The sequence below is a fragment of the Canis aureus genome, chromosome 23, assembly GCF_053574225.1.
Source record: "Canis aureus isolate CA01 chromosome 23, VMU_Caureus_v.1.0, whole genome shotgun sequence".
NCBI lineage: Eukaryota > Metazoa > Chordata > Mammalia > Carnivora > Canidae > Canis > Canis aureus.
The window spans coordinates 10841232-10855723 of NC_135633.1; the positions used below are offsets into that span (position 1 = coordinate 10841232).

Here is a 14492-nt window from a genome sequence, read left to right on the forward strand (position 1 = left end):
CAGAAATGTTCCTCAGAATTAACACTGATCAGTCCTCTGGGAACCAGGATCAGAAACTTTACAGAAAAGTGATTGAGAGGAGAAGGTTATGGCGTAGGCTGGGGACCCTCTCAGGGTCCAAACTCCAGTTATCTTAGTATACAGTCCACGTGAATGGTGCCCCCTGCAGTTGTGTAGTGCACAGCCTGTGCAGCTGTACAAGACAATGCTGCCCATCCCCAGTGGTTTTTTTTTACTGAGAAAACAGAGTCGTTTCCTCAGGAATGTCATCATGTGAGAATGATGGAAAGAGCCCAGGAAATCTGAGACCTTTTGAGATTCATAGGGGCTCAAAGCTAGGAGGAACCAGGCTATTCCTCAGTTCAGAAAACCTTTCTGAAAATCCCAGCCTCTACACGGACCCTTCCATTGACGGGCAGGCATATTCTACCATAGATAACAGCGAATTTTGTAGTCAAACAGTTCTATAATTAAATCTTTCTATTTGAAAAAAAAAATCTATTTGTATGTAATAAATTAGACACTGGCCCAGTATTTCCCAATTACTCTAAAAAAGCAAAAAATGGTTGTTAAACGTACTCGTATGTAATTGTTTTAATCAAACGGTCTGAATCCAGGAGAGCTAAATTCAGATGCCATGAAAAGAAAATGCTGGCATTAATTATGGAAACAAGTTAGAAAAACAAATCTTTTTTTCAGAGTTACATTAAAATTATAGATAAGAGTGTATGTCTTCATGAGTTTGAGAATAACCACAGTTCTTGCATGAAAAGTTATTAAGCAAAATTCTTGTAGTAGATATATAATTTTTGACATATGCCAGCTATCAGTTGTGTGTTTCTGTATATCCTGGTCTTTACTGAATAATGCTTTATTTGATAGATTACTCTATGTTCCTACTTCATTACAAACCGGATTTATTATTATCCCCTGAAGACTGATGTCACATAACATGGGCTGTGCATCGATCTGTCAAAAAATGTCATTGCCATTATTTTAAGTGTTACCCATGGTGTATACAAACCCACAGAAAGACGCAGAATGAGTTCATGCTTTGAGCAAACCTGACCTGCAAAAAAGCCTGGGTTTCATGAAAGATGAATTAAGGGAGCTGGGAATCCACCTTACAACGAATGCACACTAGAATTTCATTTAAAAGCAGGCATCCCTAGGGCATTGAAGATGGGAATGCATTTTTCCTTGTTTAAGAGCACACAACCTGAAAATGCCATCTTCCTAGGAGGCATGATCACTGTGCACATAGAGCTTTTGGGTTCAGAGCTCCCTGGGAGCTGTTACCAGGGCTGCTCCCCATCTGCCCTGGAGAGACAGGACAAGACGCTCTGGGTAGCTGGAATCCCAGTGGGGTGGGGCTGATCGACACTTGTGTGTCTCACAGGAGAGCTTCCCAGGCTGACCCCTCATTTTGTTTCAAGGCTCAATTAAGGCAGGACTTGGCCTCTGAGTATACCCCTGCCCCCGGCTGAAGACAGCCGCATTAAAACAGACAGCTGCCCCACTTTATCATTTTTATGGCTCTGAAATGTGTTCTCCATTGGCCTCTGGCAAATCAAGAACACAACTGGATGTGAAGATCTGCTTTTAAGATTTAAGAGCTAATTAAGTCCTGTGCCCCAGGGAGAGGTCTTGCTTTGCTGGGGAAGTCGTTCGCTGGCATGGATTCCTCATTTGAATATTGCCTTTTTTGACCTGCTTGATCTGTAATCAAGGCCCTTTACCTCTCTGAGCCTTAGTTACCTCATCTGTAGGATTGGAACACTAATTTTCTGATTGGCGCCCCCCCCTTATAGAGCTGCTCTGGGGCTCCGTGGAGGATTGTCTGCCTGAGAAGGCACTGGCACATTGTAGACACGTGGCATCTGGGAGAGGGATTAGGATGATGGTGACAAATGTGGAACACTCTTACTCTCATTCCAGACCAAGATTTACAACAAAATCATGCACCTGTCCACCTCCAATCTGTCCATGGGGGAAATGACAGCCGCGCAGATCTGCAACCTGGTTGCCATTGACACCAACCAGCTCATGTGGTTTTTCTTCTTGTGCCCAAACCTCTGGGCTATGCCAGTGCAGGTAAGGGATGCATGTGTGCGGTGGCGGTGGAGGGCACTAAGTTGGAATCTTCTGGTAAATGCCCAGTGACTAGGAGTTCGAGCTCACCATCTTCTACTCCATCTTGGCTTGCACCTTCCACCCCCTTAGAGTCTCCATGGAGCATACTCCTGGCCCCTATACTCTCTCACGCTTGGCAAGTGGTCTAGCCATCGCGCTTATCATTAAAGCTTTAGGAAAGAAGCCAGCCTTAAAAAAAAAAGAATAATCATATGTGGAACTTTTGCAGACATTAAATGTTATGTTGCTGCAAGTACTTAATTACATCAAAAAGTGTTCATGATGTATGTTTAAGCCAAAAGTTACAAAATAGTATATGAGGTGAGCTTCGCACTACATTGGAATGTATCTATATACACATATTTGCACAGATTCATACAGGAAAAGAACTAGAAGTTCACATGGTGGGATTACAGTAATCTTTATTTTCTTTGTGCATTTCTAAATTCTCCAATAAGCCTGTATTATTTTTGAAAATTAAAACCATGATTACTTCTAAAGCTGAACAACCTTTGGAGCTAGCTTTGAAGGAGGTGCATTCTCCCCCAACCATAGTAGGAGAATCCTCAGCACAGCTTACCTGGCCCCTGTTTCTCATCTGGAGTTTCTGCCACGGAGCCTGTATTTCACTCTGGTGCTCAGACCAGACCCGGAAATCCCAGAACGCCTGGAGGCTCCACAGAGGCCACCTAGTATAGAGGATAGTGTCTGGACTTCAGTGAAACAGGTTGATCCAAATACTTAATGTGTCTGAGCCTCAGTTCCCTCATCTCTGAAATACGCCTGATTCCTACCCTCTGGAGTTGCTGTGACAATTCAACTAGATCATGTAAGCAAAGTACCAAGCAGAATGCCTGGCACAGAGTAGTCACTGAGTAAATATCAGATCCCTCGAAATTGCACACTTAGTGAGTAAGGACTTTCCCAGTCCAGAATCCATTGTTTCTTGGGATGCAAACTGCACAAACCTTAATCTCAAGTGATTTTTATTGGTCCTTCTGACCTGTAAAACTTGTATTTGAAAGACATTAAAGGAAAATAGAAGGAGAGGCTTGCACAGGGAGTCAGCTAGGAGTCTTGATGGAGATATAGGAAAGGGAAGGGAATCTGATGGTCCTTTTTATGGGGACAGCCCTATATGGCATCCCCAATTACCACTTACTCATACCTAGACCCCTGTCCACTCCCTTCTCTGCCAAGATGGATCAGAAGCTACAGAAGCTATAGAAGGGCCTGGACAGTTCATCTAATACAGTAACCAGCCTTTGATCCATAAGAACTTTCTGTGGTGTTCCCCTGAACAGTCTCCTTTCAAAGATTTTGTGCACCAAACCTACTGTATTGCTTAATGTTTATGGAGCTTACGTCATTGTGGACAATACTAATACTAACTAATAACCCTTGCTCCGGGGTCTCTCTCTTGTACAGTTAACCCTCTCCACAACGGGACGCGGTAGTTTCATCCCCACTAATCACTTACCTTTGCTGATTTATCATGAAGTCTCATTTGGTTTTCCATTTTTAACTCCTTAAAGGCTATACTTTTGCCCTGAGTACTTTCACCAGCCCTCAAGACGTGGTGTTAACCACCAACGGTTGACAAGTCCCTTCAGCCTAGTCAGGATGCTCTGGGCAGCCTGGCTGGCCACAGGCCATGGGCCTTTGCTAATACTAAAACTAGCCCAGGCGCTCTCTCCTTGATTTGTAATTTTTTTTTTTTTTGATCACATATACTTTTTAAAATAACAGCTTCATTAAGGTACAATTCACCCATTTAAAGTGTATAACTCAGTGGGATTTAGCATATTCGGAGCTGCATAACCGTCATTACAATTTTAGAACATTTCTATCACCCCCGCCCCCCCACCCAGGGAAACTGATACCCATTGGCAGTCACTTGTCATCCCCTCCCCCAGCCCTAGGCAACCTCTGGTCTACACAGACTTTCGAAAATCTAATGAAACCTTCTCAGAAAACAAATGTGCATTCACACATTTGCCTACAATTTTAGGAGCTTTACTGGCCCCCTGAAGCTTATGAACACCATGGTAAGGAACTTGGCAATAGTGGGGACTTCTCTGATTCTTTCTTCATCCCCTGGGCGCTGGAGGCCTGGAGAGGGTGGGCCACACTGTGAACTAGTAGCAACGTTACACCCAGGTGTCTCCTTTCTGTGGTTCCCTAGTGACAGTTCCATGAGGTCTATTTGTTTGTTTTTAAGGAGAGGGTTGCCACCTGGTATTGATCTCTATGTGCCAGGTATCATTCTAGGTGCTTATCACATATATTCATTTAATTTTCAGAGCAGTCTTGCTAAGTGGGCATTAAAATTACCATTTTAAGGATGAAGAAGCTGCAACTCAGAGAGGTTAAGTAGCTTGCCTAAGTTTGCACAGCTAAGTGCTGGGATGCATGCAAACTCAGGCTTGCAGACTCCAGCGACTACCATCTCCCCACTACTATACTACGTCACTTTCCTAACTTGCAAACAGAGGCGAAAATAGCCCTCATATTCTCCACGCTTGCTTCTCATACTCAGAATCCCTGATTTCTGGTATATTCTTCTGAGCGGTCCACTCAGACCCCTGCAGAATAGAGGAATGGACAGAAGAATTTAGGGAGCATCCCAAGGGGTGGGTGGAGGGTGAGAAGGAACCTAGCAGAAACAGCAGCTGTGTCTCCAGGTCCCATTCAGCTGCCGGCGCTTGGAGGCGGTGGGGGTTCAGGCACCCACCCCCAGCAGGTGCCACAGTGGCAACGTGGGGAGTGCCCTGGGAGCTTCCTTGGTGTCTGGCTCCATCCAAGCTGCTGAACGATGCCCTGATTGCCTCCATATGAGGACAGCTAATGAAAAGACAGGATGCCAGGGGTAATTTTGGATAGGGTGATGCGAGCAGAGCCAGGCAGGAGTAGGAGGTTCTTTATTTTCTAACGCGCTCCTCTGCACCCCTGTGTCAGCATTTCACATCAGTGAAACCCTGGGAGGCAGGTGGTGAAGGGGTCACTTACCAGCCCCTAAGATTATGCTAATACAAGAGTCCTTCTGTGATTAATGGAAATTACGAGCCGCCCACCCACTCCTCTGTCCTTGAGGTATTGCAAGGAGCTTAGAGCCAGTTTGGTGTGGGGCTCAGGGAGTACAGGGCCAACCCAGGCAGACGGGTTTCTTTTCCAATTAAGGAAGACAACACATCTGCTCCTCTAGAATAAGCCCTGAATTTAGAGCTATTTGCCTTTGAAGGCAACCTGAGAAGTTGTCATCTTGATGCTTCAGGGGCTGGCAAGAGTAATTTACACTTCTCATAAATATTCAGAATCAGGCAGTCATTTGCATAAAGCTAGGAACAGAATAATTCTCTTTTCAGAGAATACTTGCCAGATTCACTAGAAAATTGAAGACACCAGCCTTCATGGACATATGTATATATGTATTATAGCTGATAAAGTGTACATGCCTCTCTAAGAATTATAAAAACCGCTATTTTGATCCAAAGACCACTCTACAGTATGTCACAAATTTAAGAGATCATTTTCATTTTCTTATATTTAGACAATCATTAGTTTATAGAAGACTATTCGTATTTTATTTTTAAAAAGATGCCAGGAAAAAATTTTTTAAAAAAGATGCCAGGAGCCTAAGAATGAAAAGTGAACTCTCAATCCCTGGACTCGTTTTGTCCGGCACAGATGCAACAGTGCCCCTTTGCTCATATGTCACTTTTTTCCCCACATGAGGGAACTGTCAGCCTTGCAGCCAGCCAGCAGAATAAAAGATGCTATTACACTCATTGTGCAACGTCAGCTCTGAGACTCCCCTCTGGAAGGTAGATTTGGAGAGAGTTAATGGCTCAGCAGGCTGGCAGATAAATACAGTTAGTTATCAGCCCAGAAAGCCACTGCTTGTGTGAGACCCCCATCACATTAATACCTCTTCCCAAAATTGCTTTGTCACACCTCCTCCTCTGGGCCCCAGGGACCACTTGAAAACCTGGGTACAAGGCATTTCCCTCCCTAGGGGACTGAGGAAGGGGGGACTTTGCCAACACCCCCTCCCCCATGGCGGCCACCAAATCAAAGGAAACTCACCCCCATGACCCTCCTTCAGATCATCGTGGGTGTGATTCTCCTCTACTACATCCTCGGAGTCAGTGCCTTAATTGGGGCAGCTGTCATCATCCTACTGGCCCCTGTCCAGTACTTTGTGGCCACCAAGCTCTCCCAGGCCCAGCGGAGCACACTGGTGAGTGAGCATCCTGCATGTGCTCATGCCCCTCTTCCCCATCCTTCCCCCATGCGGCTGTTTGCTCCCTCTCCCTATACATCCTCCCTCTTCCCCCAGGAACCCCCAAACAGCCACACACACGCACATCCACACTATCATTAACCTTAAGCAGATCCCTTCACTGTCCAGGCCTCAGTTTCTTTGTCTGTGAAAGGGACTGAATGGAGAAGGCAAGGGGCACCCCCATGGGCACAGGAGCTGGGCATTGTCTGCCAAGCAGTGAGGGCATCGCTCCGCTCCTTCCTCTTGGGTGGGATGGAGGCAAAGGAAACCCCTTTCTGACTTGACGACCCCTGGCAGGAGTACTCCAACGAGAGGCTGAAGCAGACCAACGAGATGCTTCGAGGCATCAAGCTGCTCAAGCTGTACGCCTGGGAAAACATCTTTTGCACGCGCGTGGAGATGACCCGCAGGAAGGAGATGACCAGCCTCAGAGCCTTTGCTGTGTACACTTCCATTTCCAGTGAGTCTACCCGGCCGGCCCCATGCACGGCTGCTGATACGCTAGGAGAGGGTGTCAGGGCTTGAGGGGGACAGTGAAGGTGCAGAGGCAGGAGGTGTTGGCAGCACCCCATCCAGGGGAGCCTCACACTGTCTCTTGGAGGGAAGCCCCCAGAAGTCACAGTGTCCTCAGTCACTTACCCAGCAAATGCGTGTCGACAGCCTGCTGTGCGCGGGGCCCTGTCCTGGCCCTCAAGACACAGTGATGACAAAGACAAGGGAAGCCTTTTATACACTATTGAACTGATCTGTCATCAGGAGGCGGCAATAAGTGCATGAATAGCACCAGTTTTGAATTCTCCGGGGTGTGGGGACTGCTTTCAGTAAGTCAGATTGAGCTTCCACTCACTGCCCTGGGGCAGCTACAAGGAAGCTTCCATCTAGCTGGGGTGTGAGAAGGAGAAAGCTTCTGAAAAAGCAGAAGTTCAAACCGGAGGTACTCATGAATGTAGGGACTGAATCTGCATTAACCACGTAAGTGGTTAGGAAACCCCAAGCCCAGAAAATAGAGAAGGGGGGGAAGAAAACTCAAACTGGTAAAACTCCTACAGTCCCAGCAGACACACGTATTAGGAGTACTTTCCAGAGAACATGGAGCTCCAACAGCAAACGCTCCTGTCGAACGATGAGCTAATATAGAAACAAAAATCCACCAGAGGAAAATGTAGCACCCCGAGTTGGAGTCAGCAAATGCAAAACAATAGAATTATTCCCTCAATCCCTGGAAATGATAGAATCGTCTGGAAGAGATAATAAAATAAGCACATTCAAAATAATTAAAGAGCTAAAGGAAAGTGTAAAACCCACAAGGTAAAACAGAAAAGTATCAGGGGGCAAAGAGACAAAAGGACTTCTAAAAACTAAAAATGTAGTTTCTAAATTAGCCAGGTCAGGCCAGGGCTCGTGGAGATCAGTGGGCCGACGGAGTCCTGGCCCAAGGTGATCTTACGGTTGGTCTCGTGGTTCCGAGGACCCACCGGGTTGTGCTTCCTGCCCGAGTGCATGGTTGGGATGCAGATTGTTGGCAGCAGGCGGGCCTCACGCTGGTGGGCAGGCCTGTCCAGTTTAAGAGCCAGTGTGGTAGGAAGGGCCCAGGCGAAGCCCCCAGAGAGGGGGAGAAAGAAAACAAACAAAAAGGACACAAAAACAACTCAAGTGTAAAGTGTAAATGAATTCACAGAGCTGGAGGGAACGTTTGTGAGTCAAAAGATAGGTCTGAGGACGTTACATAGAATGTGGCCAGGGGACGAGGGGACCTAAGGAACGTGTGTCCTGCCAGTTGGGAGAACCATTCTCCAGATGTGACCTCCACAGGTCACATCTCCACTCTCCAGGGTGGGGCGTCTCCCTGAGGTCACTCCTGAGGCTTAACAGCACGGCTCACACTAGATCCTCTGGAGACTCGTGCTGTGTTCCACAGACGCCTGGACACCTCCGTGGGGTGAGAACTTAGGACACAAAGGGGCACCGTTTTCAGATGATTTTCTCTGAGTGGGGGAGCATTAACCACACTGGGCTCTGAGGGGAGTGGGAAACTGGGGAGGAAGTTAGGGGAGGTGCCCGCTGCTGACCGCCTCCCCCCAGCTCATGCTGGGAAGAAACGGGGGACAGGGGTCACCAGGGGTGGGCCAGCCAGTGGGAGGTGTACCCGGCTCCCAGATAAGGTCGTGGAGAATGGGACGGCCACTCGGGTCGTCCGTGTGTTCCTGGTGTTCATATTGCCTACAGAGAGGGTCTGGTGGGGCCAGGTGCCGGCATCCAACCCGCAGTTCCTCACAGGGCAGGGCTTGCTCTGAGCACCCCAAGTGTCCCACCTCCCCGTGTCCATCCAGACCATGGTGGTGCAGCACAGTCAGCAGTGGCCAGGCCATCCGCCATCCGTGGCGCCCGTCGTGGCATCTTTCTGCAGAAATTCCCGCTAGGGCCTGCTTTTCTCAGAACAGAGGTGTACACATGGCAGGCAGCCTCGGCCTCCTGGGTTCCTCGGCAGGTTCCTGGGTCTCCCTCGACCCCCCGCCCTGACCATGCGGTGTTCGGGGCCTCTGAGCCCCCTCCGGCTGAACACTCCACAGGAGAGGAGGATTGGAAAGGTGTCTGCAGCCCCAGGCCCTCGTCACCCTCCTCTGGGCCGGCTCTGCTGGCCCCTGGGCCTTCTGGTTGTGTGACAGGAACCCAACCCCACACTGTGTATAACCCAGGGGAGGAGACCTGGCTTCAAGACATCTCATCGGTGGGAGCCACTGCTGAGGTGGAGGAGGGTGCCCCCCGCGGCCAGGTGACTTCCTCTCCCTACATGCCTCTCCCTGGCATGACAGGGTGGGGCAGGGCAGGCTCCCCACTGCTGGGTGGGAGACAGAGAAAGGAAGCATCAAGGAAACTGGGGACCTGGGGCCCCCAAGACCCCTGGCAGCAACGTAGGGGCAGCCTCCGGTCGTCTAGATGGGGGCGGCCCAGCTGCCTTGCTCCTAGAGACGTAAGGCCCGCTTCTCGCATTCCACACTACAAGCTGGGATGTTTGAACGACATTGGGTGACCCCTGGGTCCCGGGCTAGCCCACTGAAGCCTATCTAGTGGGTGTTCTTTGACCCCTGGAGCCTCAGAAGACAAGCCATGCTTTGCAAAGGCCCTGGGGCCAGGAGGACGTGGGGAAAGGCGATGCCATTTGTCTGGGGCTGAGATGACTGCGTTAGGAGTGAGCAGCTCCGGAGCCAAGCAGGGGTCTGCCCAGGGTCCCTCACCCGTCCAGGGCTTGGCGACCTGGAAGGACCAACAGACCAGTCCAGGCTGGCCCCTGGCAGAGGGCAGTGGAGGGAAGGGAAGCACCCTCTGGGCGGGGTGGAAAGTCCGGGCTCTTTGCTCACCGCGTGCCCTTCCTGGGTGGGTCTGTAGTCTGCGTGGGAGGGGAGACAGCGCGGGAGGGGCGCCCCTGGCTTGCAGCTCGAGCTCCATGTGATTCATGGACCTCCTGGGCTTCCCGCCTGCTGCTCCTGTCACCAGGGATCAGGACACAGGCCATTAGGCTTGAGGTAATGGGGCATCGTTCATTCTCTTCCCTGGCGCCAGCCATGGGGTCCTGGCGCCACGGAGGAGCCCCAGAGTCCCTCTTCCTGGGGGGGCCCTGCTCGTGCTGCCTGCTGGGGGCGGGGTTGGGGGGACGGTACCCCTGACACTCTCCCCGCTGCTCTTGCCGTCAGAGCCCGAGCTGGTGCGGGCAGGGCAGGGGGTGACAGGGAAACAGGTGCAGTTTCCCTACCATCAAATCCAGAATCGGAGGAAAAGGGAAGCAGGGCACTCCTGGGGGGTTGAGCGAGCCCAGCCCAGGGGCCCCGCCCTGTACTGAGCACTGCGAGGGCTGCAGGAGACCACGGGGGAGCTCCCCAGTTTCCAGAGCTGCCGTCGGGGAAACACATGGCTGGGCGCGCTGCGCGGTGCGGACCTGCTGGGCGCTGGCTGCTTCGCGGGCCCAAGGGCACCCAGTCCTCACACAGCTTGGGAGCTGTGAGCCCTGCTGCCCCCGGTACTGAGGCTCAGGGAGGTGCAGTGACCATCCCAGGGCCTCAGCCAGTGAATGGCAGAGAACAGAGAAGAAGGAAGCCCATATGGGCTGGGAGTTCCAGGAGCGTCACGCCAGAGGCAGCCTGAGCTGGACCTGGCAGGATGGGCAGGATGTTGGTGAGCAGAAAACGGGGAGAAGCTGGAGGCAAGGGCTGGGGCCGCTCCCCTGGCAAGTCAGTTCAATCCTTATTTCCCTGCAGAAGCAGGTGACTCTAGGTGTCTGAGGTGGGCAAGCTTTGCAGGAGTGACCAAGGGGTCAACCAACAGTCATGCTGCCAGTTCACTTTGTCCTTCGTTCAGCATCCATCCCAGAGCCTTCTCTCTGTGCCAGACTCTGCTGGGGCCTTGTGCATTTAAAAAGAGCCAGGTGGGGGTGGCACAGTTGGTTAAACATCTGCCTTTGGCTCAGGTCATGATCCCAGGGTCCTGGGATCAAGCCTCGTGTCAGGCTCCCTGCTTCTCCCTCTCCCTCTGTCCGTCCCCCTGCTTGTCCACTCTCCCTCTGTCAAATAAATATATAAAATCTAAAAAGAGAGAGAGAGAGAGAGAGCCAAGCACAATCCTCTCCCTCACAGTCTTGAGGGAGACCATGCCGTGAGCAGTGGCAGTGAATGAGGCCAGAGCCAGGGCATCAGTTCCAGGTGTCCTGCTCTCCTTTGTGGTCCTTACCCAACCCTGGCCTCTTTTGTTTCTCTCATCACTTATCTGATAAATATTTACTGAGCACTCATGACATCCCAGGACCTGTGCCAGGCATCAGGGATGTAGAGCTGAGAGGAAATGGTGGTGCCGTCTGTGCTGCTTTTCAACCCAACGAAGACATCTTCCTCTTCTCCCCCTCCACCAGCCCTGCAAGGCTTCATTTACCCCTATTCTGGTCTGGACCCCATGATGAGTCACTTCACTCTTCCCTCATTGATACCCACAACCTCTTGTTCCTGCCCTGCCAATCTTTTGGTCTAAATCAGCCCCACTGCTGAGTTCCTCAGAGTCTAGTAGAGAGGCCAGACTGTGCTGTGAGTGAGAGGAACAGGAAGGGGTATTCCAGGTGCCCTTAGAGTCCTACCTACCCTAGTCTCTAGGGGTCATGGGTGGCAAGGAAACCTTGTCAGAGATGCCCAATGGGTAACGATCGATGAGTCAGATTAAGAGAAGAATGTTCCAGGCATGAAGGCCTAGAGGTGAGAAGGATGGTGGTGTGTTCAAGACTAGAACATAATCTGCTGAGGACAGAGTAACAAGACCAGATGGTGCAGGACCCTGTGTGCTGTGTTCAGACCCCGGCTTTTCTCCCGAGGCAGGAGAGCCACTGAAAGAGTTGAAGGAAAGGACAGGGGTGTCTGGAGTCTCTTCGAGTGTTCCGTGGTCAGGGGTCTTCCTTCTTCCAGCCGGCCTGAACCACGGCCAGGCGGGGCCTCCTTGGAGGGATGTAACTGGCCTTGTATCATATCCTGAAAAACAAAAAAACAAACCCCCAAGCCTAACTGTGTCACAATTGGGGATGTAGGGGTAGGCAGGAGGGTGCTGGTGAACCCCATTCGCAGGCCACCCAGCCCCTCCAGGGCCTGGCTATTCTTGGCAAGTCTTGTCCCTCCCCTCCTCCACGGAGGCCCTGACTCAGAGCAGCCGGTGTCTCAGGACAAGTTGACCTCCAGATCCGGTCCCCCTTCCTCCTCTGTCTTCAACATCTGTTGAACACAGCGTGTTGCCGATGCCTATCCCGGCTCACTCCGCTCAGGCGGAGAGGTGGCTGAGGGAGAGCCAGGGAGGTGCGTCGGTAAAAGGGTCGGTGACAGCGGCCCTCCTGCCACGCTTCCTCCACTGCCAGCAGCCCACCTACCTTTCCCTCCCCTCTGTAGACTTCCGACTGACCATCCACCTGAATGGGAAATAGCCACGTGCATTCAAAATACATTTCCCCCTCTGGCAGGTGCACCTGCAGTTAGGCCCAGCCTGGAGCCTGCAGCTCCTCCCCGGCCCTCCATGGAGACAAAGATCAAGTGAACCAGAGGCACAAATGGCTGGCCGTACCTCCCGGACACACGGCCTCTGAAATATTTATGGATGTGGTGGAAATGGATAGCTCCTGGTATTGCAGTTGCAGGCTGGGGCACCCACAAGGCCAGGAGGGCATTCGTTGAGCAAAGCCAGGGGGGGCGGCTGATCGGAGCCCTGCTTTGGTGTTGGTTGATTTGATATTTGCTTTGTCTGGGGGATGGCAGGGGGTGGTTGTGAAAAGCTGACACAACTGTTCACTACTATACCTCCAAGACCTAGCACAACCCCTGGGGCAGAGAAGATCCTCAACAAATACTTGAAGATACTTGAAAACTATACTTGAAAAAATACTTCGTAAAGGATATTTGGAGAGGCAGCTGTTAAAACAACACATACCTGTATGTCTGTCTACACCATTACAGAGAGACCTTCACTTTCAAAGGTGGCGTGTCAGGCCTGCCTACAGGCAGTTACACTTTGCCATAGTGGAACCACACTTCACTTAGAGCTGTTGCACACTACTTCTTGCTCCCTAGCATTACGATTTAAGCACTCTCACGTTCTTCTCCCTCCATTCTACACCCCGACCCAGAGAAAATCAAAATGCGTCAGCCCATCCCATGCCAAAGTTGGAGGGAAATCAGTGGTTAGTCATATTTCCCACCCCTTTGCCACCTTTAACGTCTTACAGGGCTTCATGGGGTTCAGGAAAACAGAGGCAAGGCCTCAGGTTTTCAACTTGTGACAGCTGGGACGCCTCACTGCCTTCCCCCCACCCTCACAAGCATACAGGACTGTCTGCTGAGCTGAGACCCACCAGAGCCTGTAGCATCCCAGGCTCCCTAGTGTCAGATCCTGCCATCGTCAGTTCCAGCCGTGGCCACCCCAGGGCCCAGGAGGGTGGTCTTCAGAGAGGCCTTGAGGACACACAAGCAGCTGGTGATTCTCCCCACCCCCACCAGCCCTCACCCTGAACAGCACCCAGAGTTCCCTGCACAAAGGCTGTCCTTCCAGGAGACGAGAGGGTAGGGGAAACAGAAGATCTCATTTTCATTCGCTAACGTCTGCATACAACAACAGAACAGAGCAGAAATTAATTATATCATATACATTCTCCACACTGCTGCATCAGCGTCGGAAAACTCCTTTTCAAATTTATTTATACCTTGTCTCATTCCTCAAAGGAGTTTCAGGCAGCTACAAGAATAAGGAATAAAATAGGGAGAAAAAAAAAAAACCACGACCAGAGAAAACATGCAGTAGAACAAAATATCAATTATCACACATTTCTGACTGCAAAATCTCCCCTGGAGTTGATGTACCACATTTACTAAAACAGCCACTTGGCATTGGATGTTGCCAGTTTATTTTGTTTCGGGTGGTTTATTGCTGTGGCTGTGGTTTTGTTTTGCTGTGACAGATAGTACTGCAGCTCACACCATCCTGCTGAGGGCTTTGTGCTTCTCTTGAGCGATCATTCAAGATAAACTCCCAGGAGAGAGATTATAGGATTGGAAGGTCTGAACTTCTGTGTGGCTCTAGCTGACAAAGCACCAGATTGCTTTCTAAGCAGAGTTGTACCAGTTTGCAACCTGACTTCAAGCCGACCCTTGAGCTGGGAGTTGAGCCTCAGATGTGTGGGAGGGGTCTCTGCCTGGGGCAGGGGGCTAGTGGTGGTGCACTTTGGAGGAAGGTGGTGCCTTCTCCTGTTTGGTCATGGATGGGGATGCGCAGGAGAGAAACAGAAGGAGGCTCTTGCCCTGAAGTTGCTGTCTGGAATACCTGGCCCTGGAGGTGATGAGCATGGCTACCCCCGTGTTTACAGCTGCATGGTTGGTGTTGATCAAGGGCCCAGGACTACTGGTATCTCCTCTCCCTCCCTCCCTCTCCTGAGCCCATGATGGCTGTGCTATGTCCTAAGTCCCTGAGCTGGGTCCCTTACACTGTGGGAAAAATGTATAATGTTTGTACTCCCTGCCAGAGACTCTGAGGGAGAGCTGTGGTATTGTGGAAGGTACCTGGA

At 50.8% G+C, this 14492-nt stretch overlaps 1 protein-coding gene across 9 annotated transcripts in view; it reads left to right on the top strand.

Annotated features, from left to right (window-relative positions):
- The window catches only part of ABCC8 (ATP binding cassette subfamily C member 8), a 75638-nt gene that overhangs the window by 23539 nt on the left and 37607 nt on the right, over positions 1 to 14492 (top strand). For all 9 annotated transcript variants that reach the window (XM_077866312.1, XM_077866303.1, XM_077866307.1 and 6 more), the window contains 3 exons: positions 1939 to 2094; positions 6239 to 6373; positions 6716 to 6878. In XM_077866312.1, the coding sequence (XP_077722438.1) occupies positions 1939 to 2094; positions 6239 to 6373; positions 6716 to 6878 (454 nt within the window). The remainder of the gene's footprint in view (positions 1 to 1938; positions 2095 to 6238; positions 6374 to 6715; positions 6879 to 14492) is intronic.